The 24,831-nt window shown below is 44.1% G+C and overlaps 1 protein-coding gene across 1 annotated transcript; it reads left to right on the top strand.

The window, feature by feature from the left end:
* Positions 1 to 445: 445 nt before the first annotated feature.
* HIPK1 (homeodomain interacting protein kinase 1) lies at positions 446 to 20,543 on the top strand. Its single transcript, XM_008938586.1, has 15 exons — positions 446 to 1,521; positions 6,974 to 7,097; positions 8,623 to 8,742; positions 9,497 to 9,583; positions 10,371 to 10,555; positions 10,850 to 11,012; positions 11,231 to 11,453; positions 12,331 to 12,452; positions 13,956 to 14,090; positions 16,637 to 16,779; positions 16,946 to 17,128; positions 17,692 to 17,901; positions 18,180 to 18,418; positions 18,803 to 18,939; positions 19,905 to 20,543. The coding sequence occupies exons 1-15, from the start codon at positions 446 to 448 to the stop codon at positions 20,388 to 20,390; spliced, it is 3,633 nt and encodes a 1,210-aa protein (XP_008936834.1). The 3' UTR covers positions 20,391 to 20,543.
* The last annotated feature ends 4,288 nt before the right edge of the window (positions 20,544 to 24,831 follow it).

Genomic DNA, 24,831 nt, shown 5'->3' with positions numbered 1-24,831 from the left:
GCCGGTCGTACTCGCTTTCTGTTTTCCTTTGGCGCTGTTTTTACAGCTAAGGTGGGGAACAGGCCTGGGGGCGGGGGGAGAGGGTAAAACGATCCTGATTTTCTCCACGTCTTCTCACTTCCGTGCTGCCTTCTGTTCTTCGGTACTGATTTCCCATCGTGTGCTGGGAGTTCTTTTGTCTTCAGAAAGCTGGATAAAGAGCTGCCTGCTTCTTACGCTATAGGCAGTGAGGGATAACGCAGTAATTCCACAGAATTCCCCAGCCTTGCCCTGCAGATGCCCACAGGATTAGCAGTTCAAAAGGTTACCTTTCTGGGTGGTGGGCACCATACGGTGCTCAGAAGAATACTTGTCATCCTGTTTCTTGTGCAGATAGAGGATCTCGTTCCATCGCAGCCTGCTGCTGCCACGCAGTCCTCATGAGTTCTCCGCTCTCTTTTCAGGTATGGCCTCACAGCTGCAGGTGTTCTCCCCTCCGTCAGTATCCTCGAGTGCCTTCTGCAGTGCCAAGAAACTCAAAGTGGAGCCCTCTGTCTGGGATGTTTCAGGACAGAGCAGTAGTGACAAGTATTATACCCACAGTAAAAACCTCCCAGCAGCTCAAGGGCAAGCAAGCTCCTCTCATCAGGTAGCAAATTTCAGCATCCCTGCTTACGACCAGAACCTCCTTCTCCCGGCTCCTTCAGTTGAGCACATCGTGGTGACTGCGGCCGACAGCACAGGCAGCAGCACAGCGGCCTCCTTCCAGAGCAGCCAGACCCTCCCACATCGGAGCAACGTTTCTTTACTGGAGCCCTACCAAAAATGTGGATTAAAAAGGAAAAGTGAGGAGGTCGATAGCAACGGCAGTGTGCAGATAATCGAGGAACATCCACCTCTCATGCTGCAAAACAGACCTGCGGTGGGTGCTGCGGCCACGACCACCACGGTAACCACGAAGAGCAGCAGTTCCAGTGGTGAAGGCGATTACCAGCTGGTCCAGCACGAGATCCTGTGCTCTATGACAAACAGCTATGAGGTCTTGGAATTCCTGGGCCGAGGGACGTTTGGGCAGGTGGCGAAATGCTGGAAACGTAGCACGAAGGAGATTGTAGCCATCAAAATCCTAAAGAACCATCCCTCCTATGCTAGGCAGGGCCAGATAGAGGTGAGCATCCTCTCTCGCCTGAGCAGTGAGAATGCTGATGAGTATAACTTTGTTCGCTCCTACGAGTGCTTTCAACACAAGAATCATACATGCCTTGTTTTTGAAATGCTAGAGCAGAACTTATATGATTTCTTAAAGCAAAATAAGTTCAGTCCGTTGCCCCTGAAGTACATCCGGCCAATCCTGCAGCAAGTGGCTACTGCCTTGATGAAGCTAAAGAGCTTGGGTCTGATACATGCTGATTTGAAACCAGAAAACATCATGCTGGTGGATCCGGCACGCCAGCCCTACCGGGTGAAGGTGATAGACTTCGGCTCCGCCAGCCACGTGTCCAAGGCCGTGTGCTCCACCTACCTGCAGTCGCGCTACTACAGGTGAGTCCCCACCGCGCCGCCTCGGAGCCGCTCTGCGCTGCAGAGCCTCTGCCTTAGCTGTGGTCTTCGTGGAGGGAGAGGAGGAGGTGATCAGCCTGCCCGCTCCTCTCCATGTTCCCGGGAGATTTCCTCTGAAGTTTGTATGGAAGTAAATAGAACTTCTGCTTTACCGTGCCTTCCTTTTACCCAGGACTAGTGCAGTCAGAGGGTTTTACCCTGCTGCTGGGTTGTGACAGCGTGTGAGGTAGCAAACCAGGGAAGCCGATGTGCTGTTGGTAGGTAGTGCATTTTGGATTGTTTGCCCTGACCTGAAACAAGCCCACAAACCACGGTCCTTTAGAAGAGAGAGAAGTAAAAGGGATGCCAGTGTCTTTTTATCCTGTTTATTCTCTTCCATCTTTGAACCCGCTTCACGAGCACATGACTTCGTCAGCCCTTGGTAAGTCACACTTCCATGAGACCTGTAACACTCTTAAAACCAGGATGAGCTAGACCTCTGCAAAATGTAGAAATGGCTTCTACCCTAATCCTGTCAAAGAATTAAAAATAAACTATGGGCAAAATCTTAAAACTCAGAACTAGTGTAGCTAAAGCAAACTGTGCTTTCTCAATTATTCCTCCAGCTTTGTTCTGTTAGTAGTGTGTATTTCAATATGAGTAGCAGTAGATTTCAGTAAATGGATGCAGAAAGAACCTCTGGCATCAAAGGGACTTAAAAACGTGCATGCTGTGTTGTCAGGGTTGTTTTCAGTGGAATATGAGCTCCCTTGATGCAAAACTTAAACTAGTATCTAGTCCTTCCAGCTTGGACGGGACAGAGGACAGAGGGCTGAAGACACTCCACCCCGCCCTGTGTCTCTGCCTGTTTGATGTCTTTCCTGTCCTCCTAGCCTCAGTTTAAAGTCCTGTCTTGTTGTAGGCATGTTCTGCTCATTCTTCATGCTCCTCTATCCTCATCCCCCCTTGCTGTTTTTTGGTTTTGTGGGTTTTTTAACTCCCCCTAACACTACAAGCTTTCTGTGCCATTTCTTTCATGTGATGCAAACTATTCTTAAGCCATTCCTCACGATCCTCACTCAGCTTGTTGGCAGCAGTCTTTCCAGTTCTGAACTATGGATTGCTCTTTTTTGTAATGCAGTTGTCTTCTGTGTGCTGTAGGTCTGTTGAAATGCTTTCTCTGCCTAACATACACTATCAGTCTCGTTGCTCTTGCAGTGAGAGGTGAGCGCTGACGGGAGTCTGCTCTATCTGACCCGCAGCATGCGCGGGCAGAGCCGGCTGGGGAGGCACGGAGAGCTTCCAGTTTCTGATATCGCAGACAGCCGGTTGGGTTGAGGCAGAAGCAGCAGGAGATAAGTATCTTAGAGGGGCTGCTGGGAAGGAAGCTGCCTGCCTGCTTCATCTTCATGTGCAGCACTGAGCTCCAGGCCGCTTCCGGCACCCCGACGCAGGGTGACTGACGCTGCCAGAGGGACAAATAACCTGAGATTAGATGGTGTTTAAGACTGTCTGCCTGACTGAAGTTAAGAATGCTGTGATGTGGAAATCTAATATTTAGAGATATGTAATTATCTTGATGGTGATGATTACTAAAATCCATAACCTAGGAATTGATGGAGATGATGTAGAAAGTAGTTCAGTGTGGGAGAACTGGATTGCTTTAACCATATTCACATTATGGTAGTGTTCAGATGAGTTCTAAGCTGGAAATTTTTTCAATGCTGTGTTTGATAAAACAGTATAGACAAGTTCTTCATTTGGCTCTCTGTCAACTATTAAAAATAAACCTTACGTTCTGTGTTCACTTCCTTATTTTTAATACCTGTTACTGACACTTATATAACCTGTGTCTCCTATTGGGACATCTAAACCAGACAGATTCAGGTACTATAAGGTGAATTTTCTGATCTATTATACCCTGAAGGAAAAAAACCCAAAACTTTCCTTCCTTAATTTTTTTTAGTGGTGCTGGAGGTCATCTTTTCCAAGAGCTCTGCTCACCCTGGGTTCTGATCATGCTTTTGGCAGCTGGACAGTGACACTGTTGGCACCATGCTTCAGCTGGGATGTCGTGTGGGGCTTGTCGGGCTGAGCACGTTGAGGCTGGGTGGGGCAGGTTCCCTCTCCACACAGGCATTACTGCTGCCTCTGCAGTGTAACTCCAGTCAGGAAGGGCAGCTTCACTGCTGTGACATCTTGGGCTTCCATTGTGAGTAGAAATGCCCACAAAGAATTCTTTGGCTCTGTAGCCAGGCATGGACTAGGAGTGAACTAACTGGCAGTCATGCTTCCATGCAGTGACTAGTTTCTCTGACTAGTTTTCTCTCATAGTCCTGAGATCTACAAGCAGTAGTACCTGACCTGAAAAACAGAGTATATGCTTGTGGCATCAGATGGGAGAGTATGGACACTTTTGTCTTCCCTGGGGAGGATAAGCAGCAGATGGAAGCAGACAGCTTGAAGAAGTTAAAAGTTCCTGGGAAGACTGATCTCCCTGCTGTTGAGGAGTGAGGCTGAGTCGTGTCCTGTGTAAGTGCAGTCATCATGTGAGTCTCACTTGGATCTCTACCTCCCCATGGTTCCTGGAGATGGTTCAGGGTAGAGGCACGTAGCAAACTGAGGATACTAAGCTGAAGGACTGAACAATTTGGGCTGTGAGAAGGTGGCATAGAGTGCTGAGGGAGCTTGGAGAGTGCAGTAATATCTGTTTCTTACCTCTGCTTTGGGCTACGTGACCTACTTCTGTCCTAGTCATGTTGGCCTGGGAAGCAGCAGTGCATGCTGCCAGTTCCAACTCTGCCTGATAATCCAGCTCTGAGTTGTGATCATGTAATTCTGTGCACTGCTCTGTGCAGTTGTATAAGCTTCATATTAGCATCATTCTTCACAAGGAGGAGGGCAGAACACCCATGTGTAAACATGGTGTGTTTTGAAATGTTAAACCTAAGTCTCAGATTTTTCCGCTACTGCTGTGAATCCTCTCTCTACTGAGAGGGCCTGAGCACTTTGCCAGCTTTGGAAGTCAGTTTGGCAAGCGTGTGTGCAGAGAAAGAATGTTGTCGATATCTGTTTCAAAGAGTTTAAGATCATAAAATTACTTTAATCTCTGAGAGACCAGCTATGAAAGTGACCTCTGCCTGTTGTCCTGTTTCAACCCGTGTCTTGTATGGCCGCTGACTGTAGTGGTGTGAAAAGAGGTGAGAGATTCCAATTTACCCATTCTGTCCTGCAATCAAAATTAAACCAGGTATCTTGCAGGAATTTCATTTATTTAGTTGCAGAGAATAAAATGCAAAGAGTTCAACTTGCTGTCATTTTGGTAGTGAGGCTTCAGAATACTGAAGTCTATTCCAGTGTCTGGTTAAAGACTAACAATCACACCCAGCCTTTTTTTGCTGCTAATCTTTTTCTGTTGGAGTCAGTGGGATGGTTTTTAATGTGCCTGTGAAGGGTTAGCACGCTTTGCTTACGACACGAGTCACTTATATTTTAGTGTTTGCCAGTCCAAGCCAAGGAAACTTAAACACACAGCATTTCTTGTATGACAAGTTTGGGTCCTGTCTGAGTTTTTGAGTTCCTGCATCAGCGGGTTCACCAAGAGGGTCAGTCCAGTTGGATGCACATGGGGTTCTGAAAATCCTGTGGGAATGACTCGTACTCTCTCTGCTTCTGAAGTGGATTCCTCTTCTTTGCTCCTGTTAGCCTGCAGAAAGTTGGATCTGTTCTAGCATAGTTCTTTAAAATATAAATGTTTAGCAGGACATTCAGCATTCAAATATCAGATACTTGGCATATTTGCATAATCATTTTATATTTTCATATATGGAAGACCATTCCAAAGTCAACTACTGCCAGACAAGAAGGTAGAAACAGATGAGTGTCAAGTAGAGCGAGTATCAGAATGTCTTAGCTTAAATAATCTGTTAGTAATCACTAAACATCTATCATGGCTTTGCTTTTGGGGGGTTCAGACATAATAGAAGAACCTCCTTGCTTTAAAGCTGAACAATAGAGAATAGATCTGACCTCACTGCAGCCAAGGGCTGGTTCAGCTATCTCTCTTTTTCGTTAGAGCCTGTGCTTTCTCAGGGGCACTGTGTCTGGGCAGCTGGGATGAGTGCGTTTGTTTTGAAGACTGGCTCATGGAATTGTGTAGTCACCTAAAAGAGCAGCTGTATCTGTGTCACCACAACACAGAGGGTGATTAATTGGAGAGTCACTTCTTGCCATGTACAAACAGTTGGGAGGTACCTTTGGGCTGAACAGTTGAGGAAGGTGAGGGTCAGATCTATTGATACCTGTACATTATGCAAGCCCTGTTTTTTAGAATTCCATAGAAAGATAAAACTGGTTCCAGAGCCTTTTTAGCAACAAATATCCACATTGTAACACAGGAAATGTCGCACAAGCCCTGAGAGTCACAACCAGAGAATAGATAGCCTGAAGTTTAAGACTCTTCTGCCTCCCTTTATTCCTGTGTTAGTTATACATGAAGATCATCGAGGTTTTCGTGTTTCCTGTACTTTCCAGAGTAAATTCCCACACCAAGTCCCGTGGGTTTTGCAGCACTCGGGGTTTATGCTGTATGCAAATGTATGACCAGAATTTAGCCTGACAGAATGGCATCGGTTTGTTTCAGAACTGTGTGTAGGTGAAGAGTTTTACTAAAACATCCCTTTGTGTTATGAGTCAGTGTCAGACAGAAATCTCCCTGAAATTCCAACCTGTTGCAGAAGCAAACTCTGCTTGGAGTTTGATTTGTTTTCACCACCTTCTTGTAAAGGCTAGGCCAGACAGGTAAATTTTGCATTAGGTGTGGTTCAGTGCACAGAAACCTGTAGCACAACCTTGCAAAGCAGTCACAATTTCCAGCTGTTTCTCTCCATCCATTTTAAACTTGGAACACTCCAGATAAGCCTGTATGAGAACTCACTGGTAGAAACCAAGCAGCTCTCTGAAGAGCTCCTTTTCCTGGCTCTGCAGGTGTTCTTTTCCACATGAAAACGGGCAGCCTTCTCCAGCTGGTCATCTGGGACCTTGACACCTTCTGAGAAAAGTCTGAGCATCATTTGCCAGAACTTTCTTCCCAGTTCTGCTATGATAGGTTGTGTGCCGTCTCAGGAAGGCCTCATGCCATAGACACACTGTCAGGTGTAATTACACTGGTTACTGAAGGAGTGACTTCGTATCACAGTTGCACTTAAGGCCACTTAGGAGTTGGGGGGCATCATGACAATGGAATGAACCCACCTGTGCTACTAAATGGTAAAAGGGTTGGGATCTGTTAAGGCCACTTGAGGAAACATCTGCTTTAAGAATCATTTAGTTTCACACAGATTTATTTGCTTGTGCTTGGAGGAGAGAAAGGGGCCATTCAGAACCATTAGTTGGAAAGGTCTGCACACTTTCAGAGTCTAAGATTTTTACCTTTAATTTTTTTCCTTTGTAACAGAGCTCCTGAAATCATACTGGGTTTACCATTCTGTGAAGCTATTGACATGTGGTCGCTGGGCTGCGTGATAGCAGAGCTGTTTCTAGGCTGGCCTCTGTATCCAGGAGCATCTGAATATGATCAGGTGAGAGTGTGTGGTGGACGTGGGCCTGTTCAGATGAAACCACAGTGGGCTGTGTTCGGACCTTCTGAACCCAGCGTATCCAGTGTCAAACTTCATCTGGTACAAATTGCTGTTGCCTGTCATCTTAAGTTCATTTTTCTCTCCATGATATTCTCATTGCCTGTCAGTCAAGATTTCTTAGTGTTTCAACTTGAGTTGAATGTAGTTATCCAGAATGTACAGTCAGTGTACAGTTAACCCCCTGGTTTCCAAACCCAACAGCTGTTGAAATACCTTCCTGTCAAAACAGAAGCGAGGTATGTGTCCTGACTCAAAACACACTCTGTAATTTCACCGTGAGGGCAGTTTGTCCGTGTGGAGACAGAGCAAGCCTATCATTCCTGCCCTGTTAATACCTACAGCAGCCCTCATTTTGCATGCAAAGTGTGAGCCCCAAGCTGAGTCTGAAGTACAGGGGCAAGAGTCTGAAAAGCCATCCTGAACTAATTAGTTCTTCCTGTGGATGCTTAGCATTATTACCTGGGCTACTCAGTTGTCTATAAAAGGACAAAAAGTCTGTGTGGGAGGGTATTTGAGGGTAACTTTTCCACTGTGGCTTTTGTGGTGATATCTTGTTACAGTGCTTGGTAGAGTTTTCCTTGTGTGATAAAATACATGAAAAGTTACTCAGTTTGAAAAGTTACTTGTGTTGTATCTTCCCAGTGCTGTAAATTTCCAAAGGAAACACAGTGGTTCCTTAATAAGCAGGATGAGTTAGAAAGTAACTGAGGTAGGGCATGGTGGTTTCCTTGCACACTGAGTTTTGTGTAATTCTGAGAACCTTATCTAGACGTGTACATGGGCAGGGAGGAGGTGCTCTTTCCATTGCTTAATAGACAGGGTTTTGCAGTCCTTTGTTAGGCAGCATGAGGTGTGACTTTGTGTGGTTGATTTTGATATCTGAATTGCCCTTGAAAACTAGGCACTAGGCTTTCATGTTTTCTGGGGTTCTGCAGCAGCAAGTGAAAGCTCGGGCAGAACCTGGGAGAGGACCTCTCCAGGAACGAGTTTGTGGGTCGGGATGGGACTTACAGTTATTTTTTAAAGACCCTTTGGCTGTAAACCGAGGGTTAACCTCTCATAAAAATAGCAGAACTCTTAGCTGAGCTATTGTGTAGAAACAAAAAAATACTCACCTGCAGATACCAGATCCACACTGGCATAAATGAAAAGTGAGTCAATAAATTCATATGGGTCACAAGCTATAACAGTGAGTTAAGTGCCCTGCAGCGTTGAGCTGTTTTGGCACGGAGTGAGAAAGATGTTCCTAAACCCTAAAATTTCTGGAGATGATATGATGTTAAAAGTTAAGTGTCCATGTAAATATTTGAGATAGTCCCTTTAATTTTGCAGTTTCAGTTATCTGGGCATTCTTTTGTTAACAGGTTATTGCCTATCTGCTGTGAACAAACCTGGCTGACAATTTCTCCACTAGCTCCCGGTTCTCTGTTTTGGGAGTCCTTATTCTTTTGATTTTTTCTCCTAGATTCGTTATATTTCACAAACTCAAGGCCTTCCAGCGGAGTATCTTCTCAGTGCGGGAACGAAAACAAGCAGGTTTTTTAACAGAGATCCAAATTTGGGATACCCACTGTGGAGGCTAAAGGTTTGTCTGTCTTTTTAATTCCTAGTTCTGTTTTGAGGACTTGATATCAATTCGGACCTAATTTTAGTGTGCTGTGAAAACCTTCTGAGTGAAGATTTGGTTTGAAATGTCATTCAAATACAGCTGACTCATTTATTTTCTTTCAGAAACTATACAGACCTCCTGGTACTCACCTAGCAATAGCAGCTATGCATGATAGTACTAGCAAAGTGTGGGTGTTAGAGTAATTGAGATAATGGTTACTTATTAGGGCCTGCTCACTCTTGGTGAAAGATGTCATCTTGCCATCTCCTGACAATACAAAGAGTAAAATAAGGAATATTTCATGATGGTCCTTGTTAGTTAAACAGAGTTCTATTTATGTGTTGGAGAAGACAAGAAAAAAATCAGACGTACACTTGATTTGCCTTTAAAGCTGAGCAACAAAAGGAAGGGGATTTTGCCTTTCTTCTTTGTAAAAGAGGAATTTAAAATATTTATAGCCTCTTCTCTTTCTAAATCAGAAATGGTCAGTTCTTCTGACTAATGCAGTACCTGACAGAGCCTTGGAGGGAGGTCACCCTGTTGTTAGTTCAGCTTTGCAATGAATGATCTTTCTAGTTGAGGAAATGAGAACCCATGGCTGATTTGGTTTGGCCTACTGGCGTGTGATTTGTCATAAAGCAGGCAAAAGATCACCTGGCTCGGCTCCATGTTTGCTGCTTTATTAATATGCAATATCTCAGCTTACATTGTCAAATGCTTTCTTTTACAGACCCCAGAAGAACATGAGGCGGAAACAGGAATAAAATCAAAAGAAGCTCGGAAATACATATTCAACTGTTTGGATGATATGGCGCAGGTGTGTGGAGAGCTTGTAACAGAGAGAGAACTATCATTAATTATATACATTAAGCAACTGCTGCTGGAGCAGCCCTCTTCCACATGCTGTTGAGAACACTGATGTGATGGTGGCCATGGTGCAAATTAGTATTAGAATCAAAGCATTGATTATGAAGCTGTTAGAAATGTCTTGTTTTTTCTCAGGCCTTGATCTGGTAGATACAAGAAGTGTGCTTAGCCTGTTATCACTACATGTAGTTAAGCAGTAGGAAACCTGAGCCCCTCCAGAAGTGTTTTATAGAATTAGGCCCTTGTTGGACTTTGGAAATGTTGACAGGAACTACAGATTGTTCTGTTTTTTCATTCTTTTTTCAGAGGTAAAATAAATATAATGAGGCCTTAAATCTTAAATATGTTGGTCTCGATTTTTTTAATGCTTTTATAACTGTTACCATCGCTTTACAAATGTGCAGAGCACATAGAATCTCTCCGTTCTGATTTGCTAACCCCTTATAGCCCCATACAAAAAAATAAGGGCATAGTGCCAGGCAGTGCAGGATGAGGTCTGGTTGATACCTATTGAACAGATCAACTTCATGTTGAGTTGAGAATTCCGTGTGTAAATTTGACTTTCGTTTACCGAATGATCGAGGGAAAGGTTGTGTGTTAGTGCTGTAGCACTGAAAATTAGGCTGGCTAAGAGACAGAAATGCTTAATAAATATTTCTGCATGACATGAAATTACTGAATTGTTAGGTAGCAATCAATTTGATGTTTGTGTAAACTACTCTCATTTTATTTTTAAGGTGAATATGTCTACAGACTTGGAAGGGACTGACATGTTGGCAGAGAAGGCTGACCGAAGGGAATATATTGATTTGTTGAAGAAAATGTTGACAATTGATGCAGATAAAAGAATTACTCCACTGAAGACTTTGAACCATCCGTTTGTTACAATGACACATCTACTGGATTTCCCACATAGTAATCAGTAGGCTTCCTTAGATTTCTTCTTCTGTTTCAGGAGGACTTACTGGAAACACAGAATAGCATTTTGCTTTCTGTCAGTGCTGTTTTCTGCAGTTTCTGGCTGATCTGAAAATAACAATGGCATGTGTAAGGACTAGAATGTTCATAAACTTCATTTTCATGTTTTAGGACATTCTTTGTGGGTTTAAAAAACAAACAAAACCCTAAAGGCATGTGCATAAAGTTGGGAATCAGTCATGTTTTTGTTGTACTGTTTTTACATATCTGATATTTCCCTTCTGTTGTTCTGTTTCAGTGTGAAATCTTGCTTTCAGAATATGGAGATCTGCAAGCGAAGAGTTAATATGTATGATACAGTGAATCAGATTAAGAGCCCATTCACAACTCACGTTGCTCCTAATACAAGCACAAATCTGACAATGAGCTTTAGCAACCAGCTCAGTACAGTACACAATCAGGTATAGCATCTTTTAGCTGTTTTATACCACTTGAAAAAACAGAGTAGTTTAATCTTGTGCCTTCAGGCCAAATTCTGTTCTGCAAAATACTGTATTTAAATTACTCTTCAGAATTTGTAGTCTTATCTTGAAATTTAGCTTTCAAAACTCAGGCTAAGGCATTCTCATTAAATATGAATGGTAAATATTATCTTCTTTTTTATTTTTCTCTTCCCTAGGCCAGTGTATTGGCTTCCAATTCTACTGCTGCTGCTACCCTTTCCCTGGCAAACTCGGACGTCCCACTGCTAAACTATCAGTCTGCTTTGTATCCATCATCTGCAGCACCAGTTGCAGGAGTGGCACAACAGAGTGTTTCCTTGCAACCTGGAACCACACAGATCTGCACCCAGACTGACCCCTTCCAGCAAACGTTCATTGTTTGTCCCCCAGCTTTTCAAAGTAAGTGAAAAAACCCTCTGTACGATATTGTGGTTTCAATTAGGTAGAAATGAGAAGTGTGGTAATTTGCACTAAATTGAGGAAGTACAGCAGACCCCTCTGTGCCTGTCACGCAGTGCTCTTGCCTCACAGGTAAGCGCAGAATCAGGTCAGACGTGTGGAGACAGTTTGGTTTTCTTCCAGGTCATGCTTCGACAGGTGGCAGTATCTCACCTGCCTAGGTTCCAGTCTTCATCAGGTTGCTCAGCCAGTTTTTCCCCCCCAAAACAAACACAACAGCATTCCACAGAAAGCAGTGAACAGAGGAGCCAGACCTATCTGAACATAAAAAAAGTGTCATGCTGTGTTTTGTATGTCAGGAGTGAATATCTGGTCTTAGAGTCTCAGTCCACAAGAACTGATGTAGCTCTCTAGTTTGCTAGCAACAAGTGGTCACAGATGGCAAATAAACAAGGTCAGCACAAGCATAACTGTATTGATCCTGGAAGTTTTCTATTTATGCTTGTATCTGGATTGTGTTAATATGGAGGGTTATATATGGAATGGAAGCTGATAGTGTAAAATTTGAACTTAGCCTCAAGCAGCATAGAATTACACGTCTGTGTTATCTGTGTTTCTGAAAACAAGAATATGGACTTCAACAGAGCCAAGCTTTTGAGCAGTAGTTGTCCATCACTGCCCTTTGAAATACCAGGACCACAGAAGTATTTACTTCAGCTGGTGTTTTATTGGTGTACTTTTGTGAAGGGGAATGGCTTTTCTGTCTTTTCATCTGACCCTGCCTTCTGCCCTTACCTGGTTGAAATCTGAGTTTGAAAAGAAACAAACGAAAGAGTAGTAAAGCAGCTTGGCAATGGTGTATTCTTGTCCTCCACAGCCGGACTTCAGGCAACTACAAAGCATTCTGGGTTCCCAGTAAGGATGGAAAATGCTGTCCCCATCGTACCGCAGGCCCCTGCAGCACAGCCACTGCAGATCCAGTCGGGTGTTCTCACACAGGTAAAAAAACAAACCAAGCATAGTTAACTGCAGTTCCTACCACCATCCATGAGGACCTGACCCAGAACCCTCTGGTGCTGGGATGAGTGCGGGGGGTTCTCAGAGCATGCTGGAAGGTTAAATGCAGATCACTCCTAAGACAGTGTTTTCTTGTTTTGTTTTTCTGGAGTATTTAAAATCTAAACTATTTTATGTCATGTGCCTCCCTGGTTTTAAAAATCTGATTTAATGATGGGAATAAATATGTAGGTTTTGGCTACTAAGAATAGGCTGTATTTTTTCATTAGTGTACACTGCCTTATAGGTAGTGGTGTATGTTTTTGCCTACGCTTTAAAAATGTGGCAGCAAATTTTAGAAGAAATCATTTCTAAGAAGCAAGATCCCAGTCTGGCAACACAGATTACTCGTGTTAAAATTTAATCTTTAAATCAACAAAATTGTTTCTGAATTCATCTCAGTTACACTGTTAGTGTGAATTGTGTAGTGAAGACAGACCTATTTCTGTTGCTTGGAGTTTAAACAATACGTGATAGCAAAATTCACAAGTAGTTCTAAAAATTGACATTTTAAACATTAATGTGTTGTAAATGAAAACAACTTTTATTTCCAAAACATAGTGCTTTAAAATATAGCAAGTGCCTAGCAATTCAGATTTTATTCGTTGAAAAATTATGATTGCATTTGTAATTAATGCACTTTTGTTTATTTGCACAGTTTTAGTTTCTGCTAACATTAACACATACACTTTATTAGCTCTACTTTCCAGGCAATATATTGTCCTTACTGACCTACTTGTAGAGGAGTAATTTTTAGATTGTTCAGTCCAAAGAATTTTGGTGGCATTCTTTGATCTCTGTTTTGTTTAGCGTGACTGGACAGGTAACGGTATCCCAAAAGCAGAATACACTTGAAGGAGACCCATCTGAATCCAAACCCTTCTTCTCCTGAGAGTCCAAACTGTACACTAGGAATCTAGTTTTAGTTAGACTTTTGATGGACTAATACGTGTCTCGGTAGTTTCATCACAGATAACTATGCTCTTTCACAATACAAAAGACCTGCCCTGCCTTCTGTTAAATCCCTCAGTGTGTCCTTTTCCAAGAGTCCTGTGTGTGAGTCGGGAGGTACGAAGGTAAATGCTGTGTCCTGCCAGGGGGGCAGTTGTGTTACAGTTAGTGCAGTGCGTGGAGTGTAACTTGCTCTCTGGGACACAGTGAAGTATCAATAGCTGAACGCTGTCTCGTATTTACTTTTTAACTGTCATCAGAGGGAACCTGTTCCCAAATTTCCTGTTCCTTGTGTTTCCCTCAGAGACATGTAATTGCCCAGAGGAGCTTGCCCAGAGGGTCAGGGTGTTGGTTTCACTGCTTCCATTACAATTCTAGAGTCTGCTCGAGCACCGTAGAATGCCAGTGAGGTGAAGCCTTTTCTGGCCCTATTGCTGAACCCACTTATCCTGCCTCAGTACATGTGTTTCACTCACTGCCTGATCTACATTTCAGGGAAGCTGTACACCACTAATGGTAGCAACTCTTCATCCTCAAGTAGCCACCATCACGCCGCAGTATGCGGTCCCCTTTACCCTGAACTGCGCAGCCGGCCGGCCAGCGCTAGTAGAACAGACGGCTGCAGTACTGGTAATTGCCTCCCTTGATTGTGTTCACTAACTTGAGTTTTTGTTTTAACTTAGACTTGCAGAGGGCATGGAAGCATGTGCCATCTTGTGGCTGTGTTCTTGCTACATTTTAATGTCTTGTTGTTTTCCTCCCCAACATTGCTGAAGCACTGTCTGACTCTGACGTTTAGTGTGGCTCTGTAAAGAATCCAGATCCATTGACTATTACTTTTTACTAGCCTAGTACTATAAAGCTCTTCTAAGCTATACTGTAGAAGAGTTACAGTTGTTCTTGTTCTTCACTTCCTATCCTATCTTTGCCTTTTGATTGTTGAATACAAAGGAATCAGTCTTTAGCTTGACTCTGCTACAGGTACCTGGATGGCCAGAATTTGAACTGCTTGACAAGTTAGCTCCTTACTTTGTTTTCAACATGTGTAAAGCTGCTTTGCATGTAAAAATGTTTCAGGTCATTAAGCACAGACTAAAATCTCTAATGATAGCAAATTCTTTACTGTATTGCTTTAGCAGTTGATTGCTCTTAACCTCTGTTGAACCCTGACAATAATTTTCTGGCCTTTTGTTATTTATAGCAAATCACAGGTAGCTTATTCCATCCAGGTAAAGATACCATTCTTCACAGATACTTTCAGTTCATATATATTTCTTGGTTGAAATTAAACGTGGCTCTAGTATCCAAAATGGCAACAGCTAGTTTTTAGGCCATTTGGACCAATTTTTAAAAAGAATGGGGGAAGGGAATAAACACACCTTTAAGCAGCATATGTTTTCAAAATTTTCCTCTTCTGTACTCATTTGGCACCTGCATCAGGAGGACTTTGCAAGTGCCACAAAAAAAGTGGCAAGTGCCTCATTGTAAAACTCCAGAATCAGATCAGTGAAGCTTATGAAAACATTGCAGTGCACTTAAGAGCTGGTATCCTCACATGTCTTCAAAGCACATTCCATTATGTGAACCATGTTGTTTCTTGTGGCTTTAAAGTGGTAGTTTGAGTGTTGTTTTCTTCCAAGAGGGAGACCTCTACTCAAGTGGAATTTGCGCGAGTCATACCCTGAAATTAAAACCCACTCATTTGAGTTCTTCTGAACCAAGGTGACTTCTCCCTTTTTCTGAGGGTGGGAAGGAAGGAGAGTGGGGTTCTCCTGGGTCACCGGCTCTGAGCTGAACAGACCCAAGGATGGATTTCCTTTCCTCCTCTTGAATTTTGATTGCTGAAAAACTGCAATCTAGGCTCTGAAAATGGTAAGGGGTGACTGTAGCAGAGCTTGGGACACAAGTGAGTTGTTAGTGATGTTTTCAAAAGTGTATTTGGGCTTTCGATTCAACAGGCAAATTCTGTTCTCCTGTGCGTGTTTGGTGGACTTGGTGTTCAGCTCCCCTGTTAGAGCAGTACAGGAGACCAGAGCCAGCTGTCTCCAGACTACGAGACTGGATTCTGAGTTTCTCTGGAGGACTTATTAGTTCTGTTTGGATTCTGGGAGCCTTTGGTGTGAATTTGCTCACCTCTAGTGCTTCTGGCACTTCTCCCTTGCTGCTTCCCTTGAGTTTGCATTAGCTGTTTGCTAAGCTTTGCATATTTTTGTCCTTCCTCTGTCAAAACAGTTCGTCGCTTGGAAGGCCTGATTTCTGCCTCTCATTGGGAATTTATATCTTGCTGTATTAAACTCTCTGCTTTGTCTTGTGCAGGTGTTGGCTTTTGGAAAGACGCATGGTGTGACTTTTAACATATTTCTCTTTTTATTTTTTTTTTAATATTATTATTCCGCTTATGTTGGCAGAGGTTTTAGCAGCTCTCTGCTTTGAAGGCTTCTTGTTTGGAACCGGTATTTGTAGTAAGTGGATCTGTTACTTGCAGAAATATTTATTTAAAATAGCAGATGTATATGGTTTTGCAGTTTAAATTGCAAGACAAGAGAGCCATGTATTTTCAAAATCATAGAATTATTGCACTGCCAAACTTATTTTGGTGTTTGTTTGTTGATTTATTTTTTTTCCCCAGGAAAAATTGCATTTTGTCAATTGGGACAGGAAAGTTAATATTAATGAATTTAAAATATCTTCACATATCTCCCTTGTAACTAAATATTTCTCTCAGTGTGGCTTTACTTAAATAGTGGAGATGGGATGAATTTCTACAGTAATAACTGTCTCAGCTCTCTTCATGTGAGCCCTGCAAGGCAGAAAAACAGGACCAAATTGGCTTAATATTTGGGAATCCTTCAGCAGAGCAGTGTGCATAAACTTATATGCAGAAGCAGTCCTGAACCCTCATACAATATCTAGCTGCATTCTGCAGTACAGCATTAACACTCTTCTCCCCAGGTGACATCTGTGATACAAAGGGTTCGCAAAGTGTCAGGGGACGCTCGTTTCTCTGGCTTCACTGTTCCCTCACTGTGCCGAGACCTTTTTAGGAAGCACAATGATGTGTCGTTATCTCTGCAAGCTAACAATCTACATGAGTACATTGATTGCTTGGAACAAATCTCTTCCCCCTCTAGGAACTGAAATCTAGTGAAGTTGTGTATCTGTTTGTTCTTTTGCAGCAGGCCTGGCCGGGGGGAACCCAGCAGATTCTGCTCCCTTCCACCTGGCAGCAGCTCCCAGGGGTTGCTCTGCACAACTCGGTCCAGCCGGCGGCGGTGATTCCGGAGACGATGGGCAGCAGCCAGCAGTTAGCTGACTGGAGGTAGGGGCTGCCCAGGGCCTGACCCTGCGGCGCGCGGGAGCACGTGCCACCGCAGCACGGCCTGCAGCACGCAGGGCTCCCCTCAGAACCTCGTGGGCTTGGTGCAGTTTGCTGCTCCTGCAGCACAGGCATGTGGTCTCCATCTCTGTATTTTTTTCTGCTCCAGGAATGCACATTCCCATGGGAATCAGTACAGCACTCTCATGCAGCAGCCGTCGCTACTGACCAACCATGTGACCTTAGCAACAGCGCAGCCTCTGAACGTTGGAGTTGCTCATGTTGTGAGGCAGCAGCAAAGCAGCAACATTCCAGCGAAGAAGAACAAGCAGCCAGCACCAAGCGCAGCCAAGTAAGGCTTCCTTTCCCAGTCCTCTGTTTGTGGAAGCTGTCTTTATGGTTTAAAAAAATGGCCTTCTGATCACAGAGGCATTGTCTGTTTAACTTTTTAATGTGCTACAGTTGCTTTTAAAGGTGTCTTGGAAGAAGCCTCTGTTACTGCAGTCACTGATATAAGTTACCTTAATTTCAGTGAAAGTGCAAGGAATGTGGCTGATCAAGTGCTTTACTGGTCAAGAGAGGGTTTTACATGTTCAGTGTGTGTTGGTGCCATAGCAGTACAAGTGACGGAACTGACATCTGTTGAACAAAAGGTGGCAGTTTTCTGGCAGTGTTCAGATGAGTCAGTCCTGTTCAGAGCATCACTGAATGTGTTGGTCCTGTCTGGGATGCATTCTATGGTGCTCTGCTGTATGAGAGTCTCCTGTATGAGGTTCTCTTTGTGTATTCCAAGACGAGTCTTCCTGTATGTGTGCTCCAGTCTGCTGGAGCCTGGCTGTTCTTAAAGCTGCTGCTGGTTTGTCCCAGCTTGCTGACACACAACTAAGTACTGCTTTGGTTTTCCTTCAGGCCCAGCTCAACTCTAGAGCCTGTGCCCTCCCAGGTTTACTCACTCATTGGGAGCAGTCCTCTGCGATCCACCTCCTCCTCTTCCAATGTACTCGTCCCAGTGCAGGAGCAGCACCAGCCCATTGTGATCCCAGACACTCCAAGCCCTCCTGTCAGTGTCATCACCATTCGCAGTGACACTGATGAGGAAGAGGACAGCAAGTACAAACCTGCCAGGTAGGAGGTTCATGTACGCTGACTTACCCTGAGCTCAGCCCAAGCATCTGGGAGAGTGGAGAGCTCTACATGCAAAGCCCTGGTTACTAGGCTAAGAAAGACTGTGTGAGACAGAAAACTCTGCATCATGTCTGCTGTGCTGTTGTGTCTCTGGTTAATCAGACTTCCATCCGACAAGGAGGGAGGGTATGAGATCCCAGAGGGATATCTCATTTATCTTGTGGGAAAAGCTGGAATGTTTCCCTTTTTTTGTTTGGTTTTGTTTTTTTCCCCTACAGTTTGAGTATGAAGCAGAGATCCAACGTCATCAGCTACGTTACTGTTAATGACTCCCCTGATTCGGACTCCTCCCTGAGCAGCCCCTATGCCACAGACCCACTTTCCTCTCTCAGGAGTACAGGCGGTGCCCTGGAGCTGCCGAGCAGAGGAGCCGCTGACAGCTCCAGCTCTCGGACTATCATTGTGCCCCCACTGAAAGCACAGCTCAATGACTGCATCGTAGCTACCCAAGCATCAGGTAGGTGTGATCTCGTGGCTTGTTGTGCTCAGTGTTGCCAAGGCCATGATGCTGTTTTATCCCCGCAGCCTTGCCCTCACAGTTTTGGAACTTTTGCATTGGGTCTTTAGCAGCTGTAGGTTTCACAGATGCTGTTCTGAGAATGCCAGTCTTGGCCTGTTTTCAGTTTCATTGCTAGATCTGCCCTTCATGTATGTTTGGCTGCGTATAGAAAGATCTGTAAAAATTCCCAATGATTTCTTGTACAATCAAAATTTAAATTGTAATTGAAGAAAAGGTTCTCATGGAAACAGTCCCTCTGCACTCTTTGCTTACGTAAAGCTGGTGATCAGAGTGCACGGCCTGTGAGAGGGAGGAACGGACTATGCTTTTGAAATCTTTCAGGCATCCTGAGCAGCACCAGTAAGACTAAACCAGTGGCCTCTGTGAGTGGGCAGTCAGCAGGATGCTGTATCACACCCAGTGGGTACCGCTCCCATCGCGTAGTAACGAACGGTGTGCAGCCTCTCAACCTCAGCCAGGTAAGTACTGTGTGACTGCTGCTGGCCGTGAACATGGTGCTGTACAGGACAGGATGACGTGCTTGCAAGAGGATTGATAGCTGCTGCCTCGTTAATTCTTTGAAGCTGATTCTGTCCTGTGGCTATGAAGGGTAGGGTGAACTCTGTGAGTAGTATAGGTAAAGTTTCTCAAGGCAAAGAATGTGTTCCTGCACTAGAGGACAGGAGAAGGAAGGAAGCATGGTTGTGTCCATATTCTTTCTTTGTGCACTGCATCACACCTGTCCTGTAGCGGGTCACTCTTGCCACTCAGGTGGGAGAACGACACCAGGATCCAGCTGTTGAATTTGAATAGCATTGAAGGCACTCCACAGTATGAGGAGATTCTTTTGTTCTTCACCTTCCTTCTCTAGATCTCATGAAGGCCCAACCAGGAGATCAAAGCTGGACCTGGTCTCTCAAACTAACAGTTAGTACCTGACTTTCCTTGAAACTCAGAGGTTGGTTTTGTTTCCGTTTGTGTCACTGCTCTTGATCTTTGAGTCAAGCTGCAGTAGCCTTTCAGAAGAAAGGAAGTGTTGGACCTCCAGTCCATTTCTGGCATCGGGACAAGACAGGCTTTGTTGTGCTAAAAGGGGGTGGCCCTGCTGCTGCTCCTGCTGAGGTGGAAGTGAATAGATGTGTGAGGAGTTTGAGGAATGGGTCAGTCTCAGGACCTGCCTGCACTTGTACCCCAGGTGTGGCAGTTTGATCACATTGCAGAGGACAAATGTAAACTTTGTCTCAGTGGAACTGCAGTAGCCTTTCTCAAACTGATATGAGATTTTCTCAGAGCTGGGAAGGGAGGATCTGCTGAAGTGTCAGTCCTGCAGCTGGAACAGAGGTGTTGATCAGGAGGCTCTGGCTGACCCTTCCTTGCTCACCTCCTGTCCACTGCACTTTGCCTGAGGATAGCCACTAACCTTATTTACTTCTTCTCCCTGCAGAACCAGCAAACAACAGTGCTGGCCTCACAGGAGAGAAGTGGAAATGCTGTCCCACGTAGGCAGCAAGCTTATGTGGCCCCCCGCACGTCAACTATTTCTCAGGCTCCCTACACGTTTCAGCACAGCAGCCCAGTGCATCCCCACCTGGCAGCGGCCTCGGCAAACACGCACCTCTCCAGCCAGCCGCACGTGTACACCTACGCCCCGACCTCGGCCGCCACGCTGGGCTCCACCTCCTCCCTCGCCCACCTCTTCTCCCCTCAGGGCTCCTCGCGGCACGCCGCCTACGCTGCCCACCCCAGCACGCTTGTCCACCAGGTCCCTGTGAGCGTTGGGCCCAGTCTCCTGACTTCTGCAAACGTTCCGCCTGCCCAGTACCAACACCAGTTTGCTCCCCAGTCCTATATTGGTGCTTCCAGAGGGTCTGCTATTTACACTGGATATCCGCTGAGCCCTACAAAGATCAACCAGTACTCGTACTTGTAGTTCTTAGTAAAGCACTGTCCTGCAGTAGGCCTGAGAGGTTGGAGAAGGATTTCAGGTGAACCTTTACCTGGTAATGGCTGCCTGGGTTTTGTTTCTCCCTGATCTGGTTGTATGTTGTTCAAAAATCTCTCTAGTGAGTTCAGTCACTAACTGAGCAGCATGCTTTATTACCAGTATGAGGGTCACTAATTAAGTTTTTAAAATTTTACTTACTTTTTATAGATGCTTTTAAAAAGTCCATGGTCACATTTATTTAAAATTGTTCTGTTGTGCTAATCAAAAGAGGAAAGAAAATCAGTGTCTTGGAAGACAGATCCTGATGACTTTTTTAACTTGTATAACTTAAAAAGGCTAGCAGATTATATTTTGGCGGTTTGCACAAATCCATGTTGCCACTAAAAATGTAATGCGCGTTTATCTCATTGTGTTGCTGAGGCAGTTTTAAAATCAAGTCTAACGTTTTAACATTTGTTCTCTAATTCACATTGTCTAACATTGCTGGCTCTGCAAAAACCTTTATGTCTCAGTATGTGCTACTGTCAAAAGTTTTTTGTTTACTCCTCCACTTTGTTCAAGGACTGGGAGGGGCACCTGCCCACTACCTAGCAGCATCATGTATTCAGGAGTCCACGTAAACCCTGAAATCTGCTTTGTTTTCTTGAAAATTGCATGTCTCCTTAACACAGCTGAATTTTTATCGTATTCTTTGCAGAATTCTTCTAAGTTTTTCAAACTGTATTCAAGATCTCACTGTGTCACAGAACTCAGCAGCTTTGTCAGGATGCTGTAGCCTTCAGTTGAGAACAAATAGTGCAGCATTGCTCTAGAATTTGGTTTCTGCAACTCATTAGATGCTGGCCCTGAAACGGAGCTGGATTCCTTCACAGAAGCACAGGGCTTTTCTTTGTTCTGTTTTTTCTTAATATTTTTTCTCACACGATTCATTTAGGAGGGAGTTGAATTTGAAATACAATGAAACATCACTGTATTGATGTGTACAGCTTTTTATACTCCTGTGAGCATATCCTCCAGGGTATGTCAACAGCTTCTTTAAAGCGCTCTTAATAAGACTTGTATACAGTACATGCATGTAGGAATCGGGGGGGTGGGGAGGGCAGGGCAGGGAAGAAAAAGAAAAAAGAAAAAAAAAAATCCAGATTTTAAAGTTTATTACTGAATTTAAAACTATTTTAGAAGTTTTGTATTGGTGGTGTTTTAATATTTTACATAAAATGAAATATGTACATATTGATTAGAAAAATATAACAAGCGAAACTTCCTGCTAACCCCAAATGTTCTGTCTTTGTAATCAAAATGTGTAGTGATTATACTTGAAATCTGTACTTAGTGTTTGTCTAATTCCTAAACGTTCCTGGGGATGGAGTCGATGTATCCTTTGTATTTAAACCAAAATGAGTTGGTTCGTGTCGGAATGTATGTGATATAATGCAATGGTTAGAGCTCATCACTGTAGCACTGGGAGGCGTAGAGCGTCGCGAGAGGAAAGGATACCTTCTGATTTGTTTTGCACAGGTATGTGTGATGAAGAGTTGTTTGGTGTGTCCCCTTATTGTAGTGCCTTAAATGATGACGTAGTGTGACTAGAGTTTACAGTGAGCTTGCCTTATGAGGGACCAGCAAGCCCCCGTCGATTGAAGCAATTCATGAAGCTTATCACAGCGAGGACAGCGTGTTGCATAGGTGTTGTTCTCAGTTTTAATGCTATCACAAAAAGCTACATTTTTGTTCGGAGTGAAGCGATGTTTCCTTAAAGCTTTTCCTTGAAATGGCACATGTACTGTTAGATGTCTGTCAGTGCATTTCGGATAAGGTAGTGCTGGGAATGCATTGGAATGTTTAGTCTAATACTGCAGAAGTGATTAAATATGTGCAATCACTTTTTATTAGATAGTACAGCATTACCTTCCCCCACGTCGATAGCAGACATTTCTTGTAAAATATTGCTAGCTTGGTCATAGAATATTTATACCAAAGAGAGCCTGCTGTAAAGCACATAATACCATTAAAAAGTTTTGTAATGCTACTGCTAATGTGGGATTGTTGGGAAGGTCTGTCAGCTGTAGCCCTAGTTAGTGTTCAGAGGAAATACTCATTTTGGATAATTGCTGTAGGTTTTAAGGTACAACACTTGGTTTTCTTGGGTCCGTTGTATCAGGAATTATTTCTCATCTTCAGTACATAGATTAAGTATCTTGTCCAAATGGATGATAAGCTGGCTTCGGTGGTCATATTACTGCAGCAATAAGAGGTTTTGGTAGCATTGAATCCCAGTTTTCTGTTCTGTCCCAGCGGAGGAGAGGCCTGTTCTCTGACGGTCTGTGACAGGAAGCGCAAAAGTAATTTCTGAAATTCCACATTATTGCCGGAAGAAGGTCTGGACTGACCTGAAGTTGGTGAGCTGTTAAAGGTTTGGTGTCTCTTTCGACAGAGGGATCGAGGACTCTGGAGCTGGTCCATAGCATTAGTGACGTTGTTGTCCCGTGTGTTTGTAGTCGGAGCACTTCTGCAGGTGTGCGGATAGCCAGCCGGCCGTGCTCTGCTGTACCTCTGGTGTCAGGAGATGCTGTGCGCTGCTGTGGGCACTTCTCCTTCTGTATGACATTGCTGTGTTCAGTACTTGCCTTGAGACACACCTTGGGTACAAAGTTGTGCCTTTCTAGCGAAAGGCAAAAAAATTCAGTTCCTGTGTTTTAGGGGAACATTTATCCCCATTGCACAAGTAGTAAAATTGTTCTCCGTGAAGTCCTAACAGGAAAGAAAGACCCCTAGCAAAATCTGCTAATGATTTTGAGAATTTTCCCCCTTCCCCCAGAAAAAGCGGATTTGAATGACTATCCTTAGAGTCCCTGTTACGTAATTAAACCAAATCAAATGTACTCACAAAGCATGGTGTCATCCCCTCCGCCGCCCAGATGGAAAACGCTGGGACAAGGTGGGCGAGATGGAAATGATGTAGGCGAAGTGGAGCGTACTGTAATTGAAACAAGTTGTCAGTGACCTGGAGTTCCTCTGTGATACGCAGAACAAACCAAGCAAGCAAAAACCCGCCCCAGCAGGGCCAGAGTGCCACCTTGGTGCTGGCCTCACCAGTGGGCAGATCCCAGTCTGGCCCCAGTTATGTGTTGCCCAATTTAAATATCTCGTATTTGGTTCTGAGGAGGTACGTCCTTTCTTCCCTTGCATATCCAGCCTTCTGGTTAGGTTACAGCATGGACTCTCCTCACTGTGAGAGCCACTGCATCTACTTTGTAAAGAAATGTGCTGTCTATGGCTAGAAACTGGAGTCCTTTAATTTTTTTTTTAAAGCTGGTTTGGGTTTCGCCTTTTGAACATTAGGTAACCACGGTCCCATCTAGACTTCTCTGTGTGATTCCTGAGCTGTTAAATCAGTTGTTCCCATTACCTGGCCTTTATTCACAGCCATGAGGGCCACCGCAGAGGCAACTCCTGAGGTTTTCCTGCTTAGCACCTAGCTGATGGGATGCAGTAATTTACCTCTGACTCGGCAATTTCTTTTAGCACATGAAACTAAATTGCTTCTAAATGACAGGATTGGCACAGCCCTGCTTTCTTTTTTATTTAAACTTCTGAATGGTGCCGCATGTCCACATGGTTGTTTGTTGCTAAACTTTATATAATGTGTGGTTTCAGATTCAGCTTGAAATATATCTATCTCACTACATGTAGCAGTACATTATATGTAATGTTAGTATTTCTGCTTGGATCCTTGATATTGCAATGGAATTCCTACTTTATTAAATGTATTTGATATGCTAGTTACTGTGTAAAATTTAACTTTCTTTTATGGTTGTGCTCTTCCTTTTTACAAGCCGCTAGATACAGGTAGTTTCTGACAATTACTGATCTATGTTTGTATTGCTGATGTACTTAGGGGGTATGTAAAAATCATTTTAACAAAAGACATAGATATTTAAAAATTTAATACTAACTATATGGGAGAAGGGTCCATTGTGAAAACATAGTTTATCTTTGGATTCAATGTTTGTCTTTGGTTTTACAAAGTAGCTTGTATTTTAAGTATTTTCTACATAATATGGTAAAAATGTAGAACAATTGCAATGCATCAATAAAAAGGGTTAATTTTCTGTACTCTACTCATTTGGCCACTTGTTCTGTTAAAGGCGGCAGAAGAGGAGGCTGGGTATGCCTATCCTAGATCAGCACTGACCGTTGCGTGCTGCCGACAGCGCCGTGCAGCTTGCAGGATCGGGGCAGGGGCAGGTGGGGTCCTGAGCGAGGTCCTCGGTCAACTGCCCCAAATGCACCCGCGGGCCGCGTTGGGAGGGTGTCGGTGACAGCGTAGCTCTCCCCGCTGCTGGGGGATGTTTGGCTGGTACCCCGGTTGTACATCTGTGAGCAGCGGCCTCATCGGAGAGGCGGCGGCGAAGTGCCGGGGCCG

This window comes from Merops nubicus, unplaced genomic scaffold, assembly GCF_000691845.1.
Source record: "Merops nubicus isolate BGI_N331 unplaced genomic scaffold, ASM69184v1 scaffold52744, whole genome shotgun sequence".
Lineage (NCBI taxonomy): Eukaryota > Metazoa > Chordata > Aves > Coraciiformes > Meropidae > Merops > Merops nubicus.
The sequence above is the reverse complement of the archived record's forward strand: the minus strand, read 5'-3'. Positions and strand labels throughout refer to the sequence as shown.

What these genes read in the sequence shown, in the direction of transcription:
- HIPK1 (XM_008938586.1), top strand. Translation starts at nt 446, where the DNA reads ATGGCCTCACAGCTGCAGGTGTTCTCCCCTCCGTCAGTATCCTCGAGT. An exon ending in GAGCATCTGAATATGATCAG is followed by an intron (nt 7,098 to 8,622) that starts GTGAGAGTGTGT and finishes TTTTTCTCCTAG; the next exon opens with ATTCGTTATATTTCACAAAC. An exon ending in AACAGACGGCTGCAGTACTG is followed by an intron (nt 14,091 to 16,636) that starts GTAATTGCCTCC and finishes GTTCTTTTGCAG; the next exon opens with CAGGCCTGGCCGGGGGGAAC.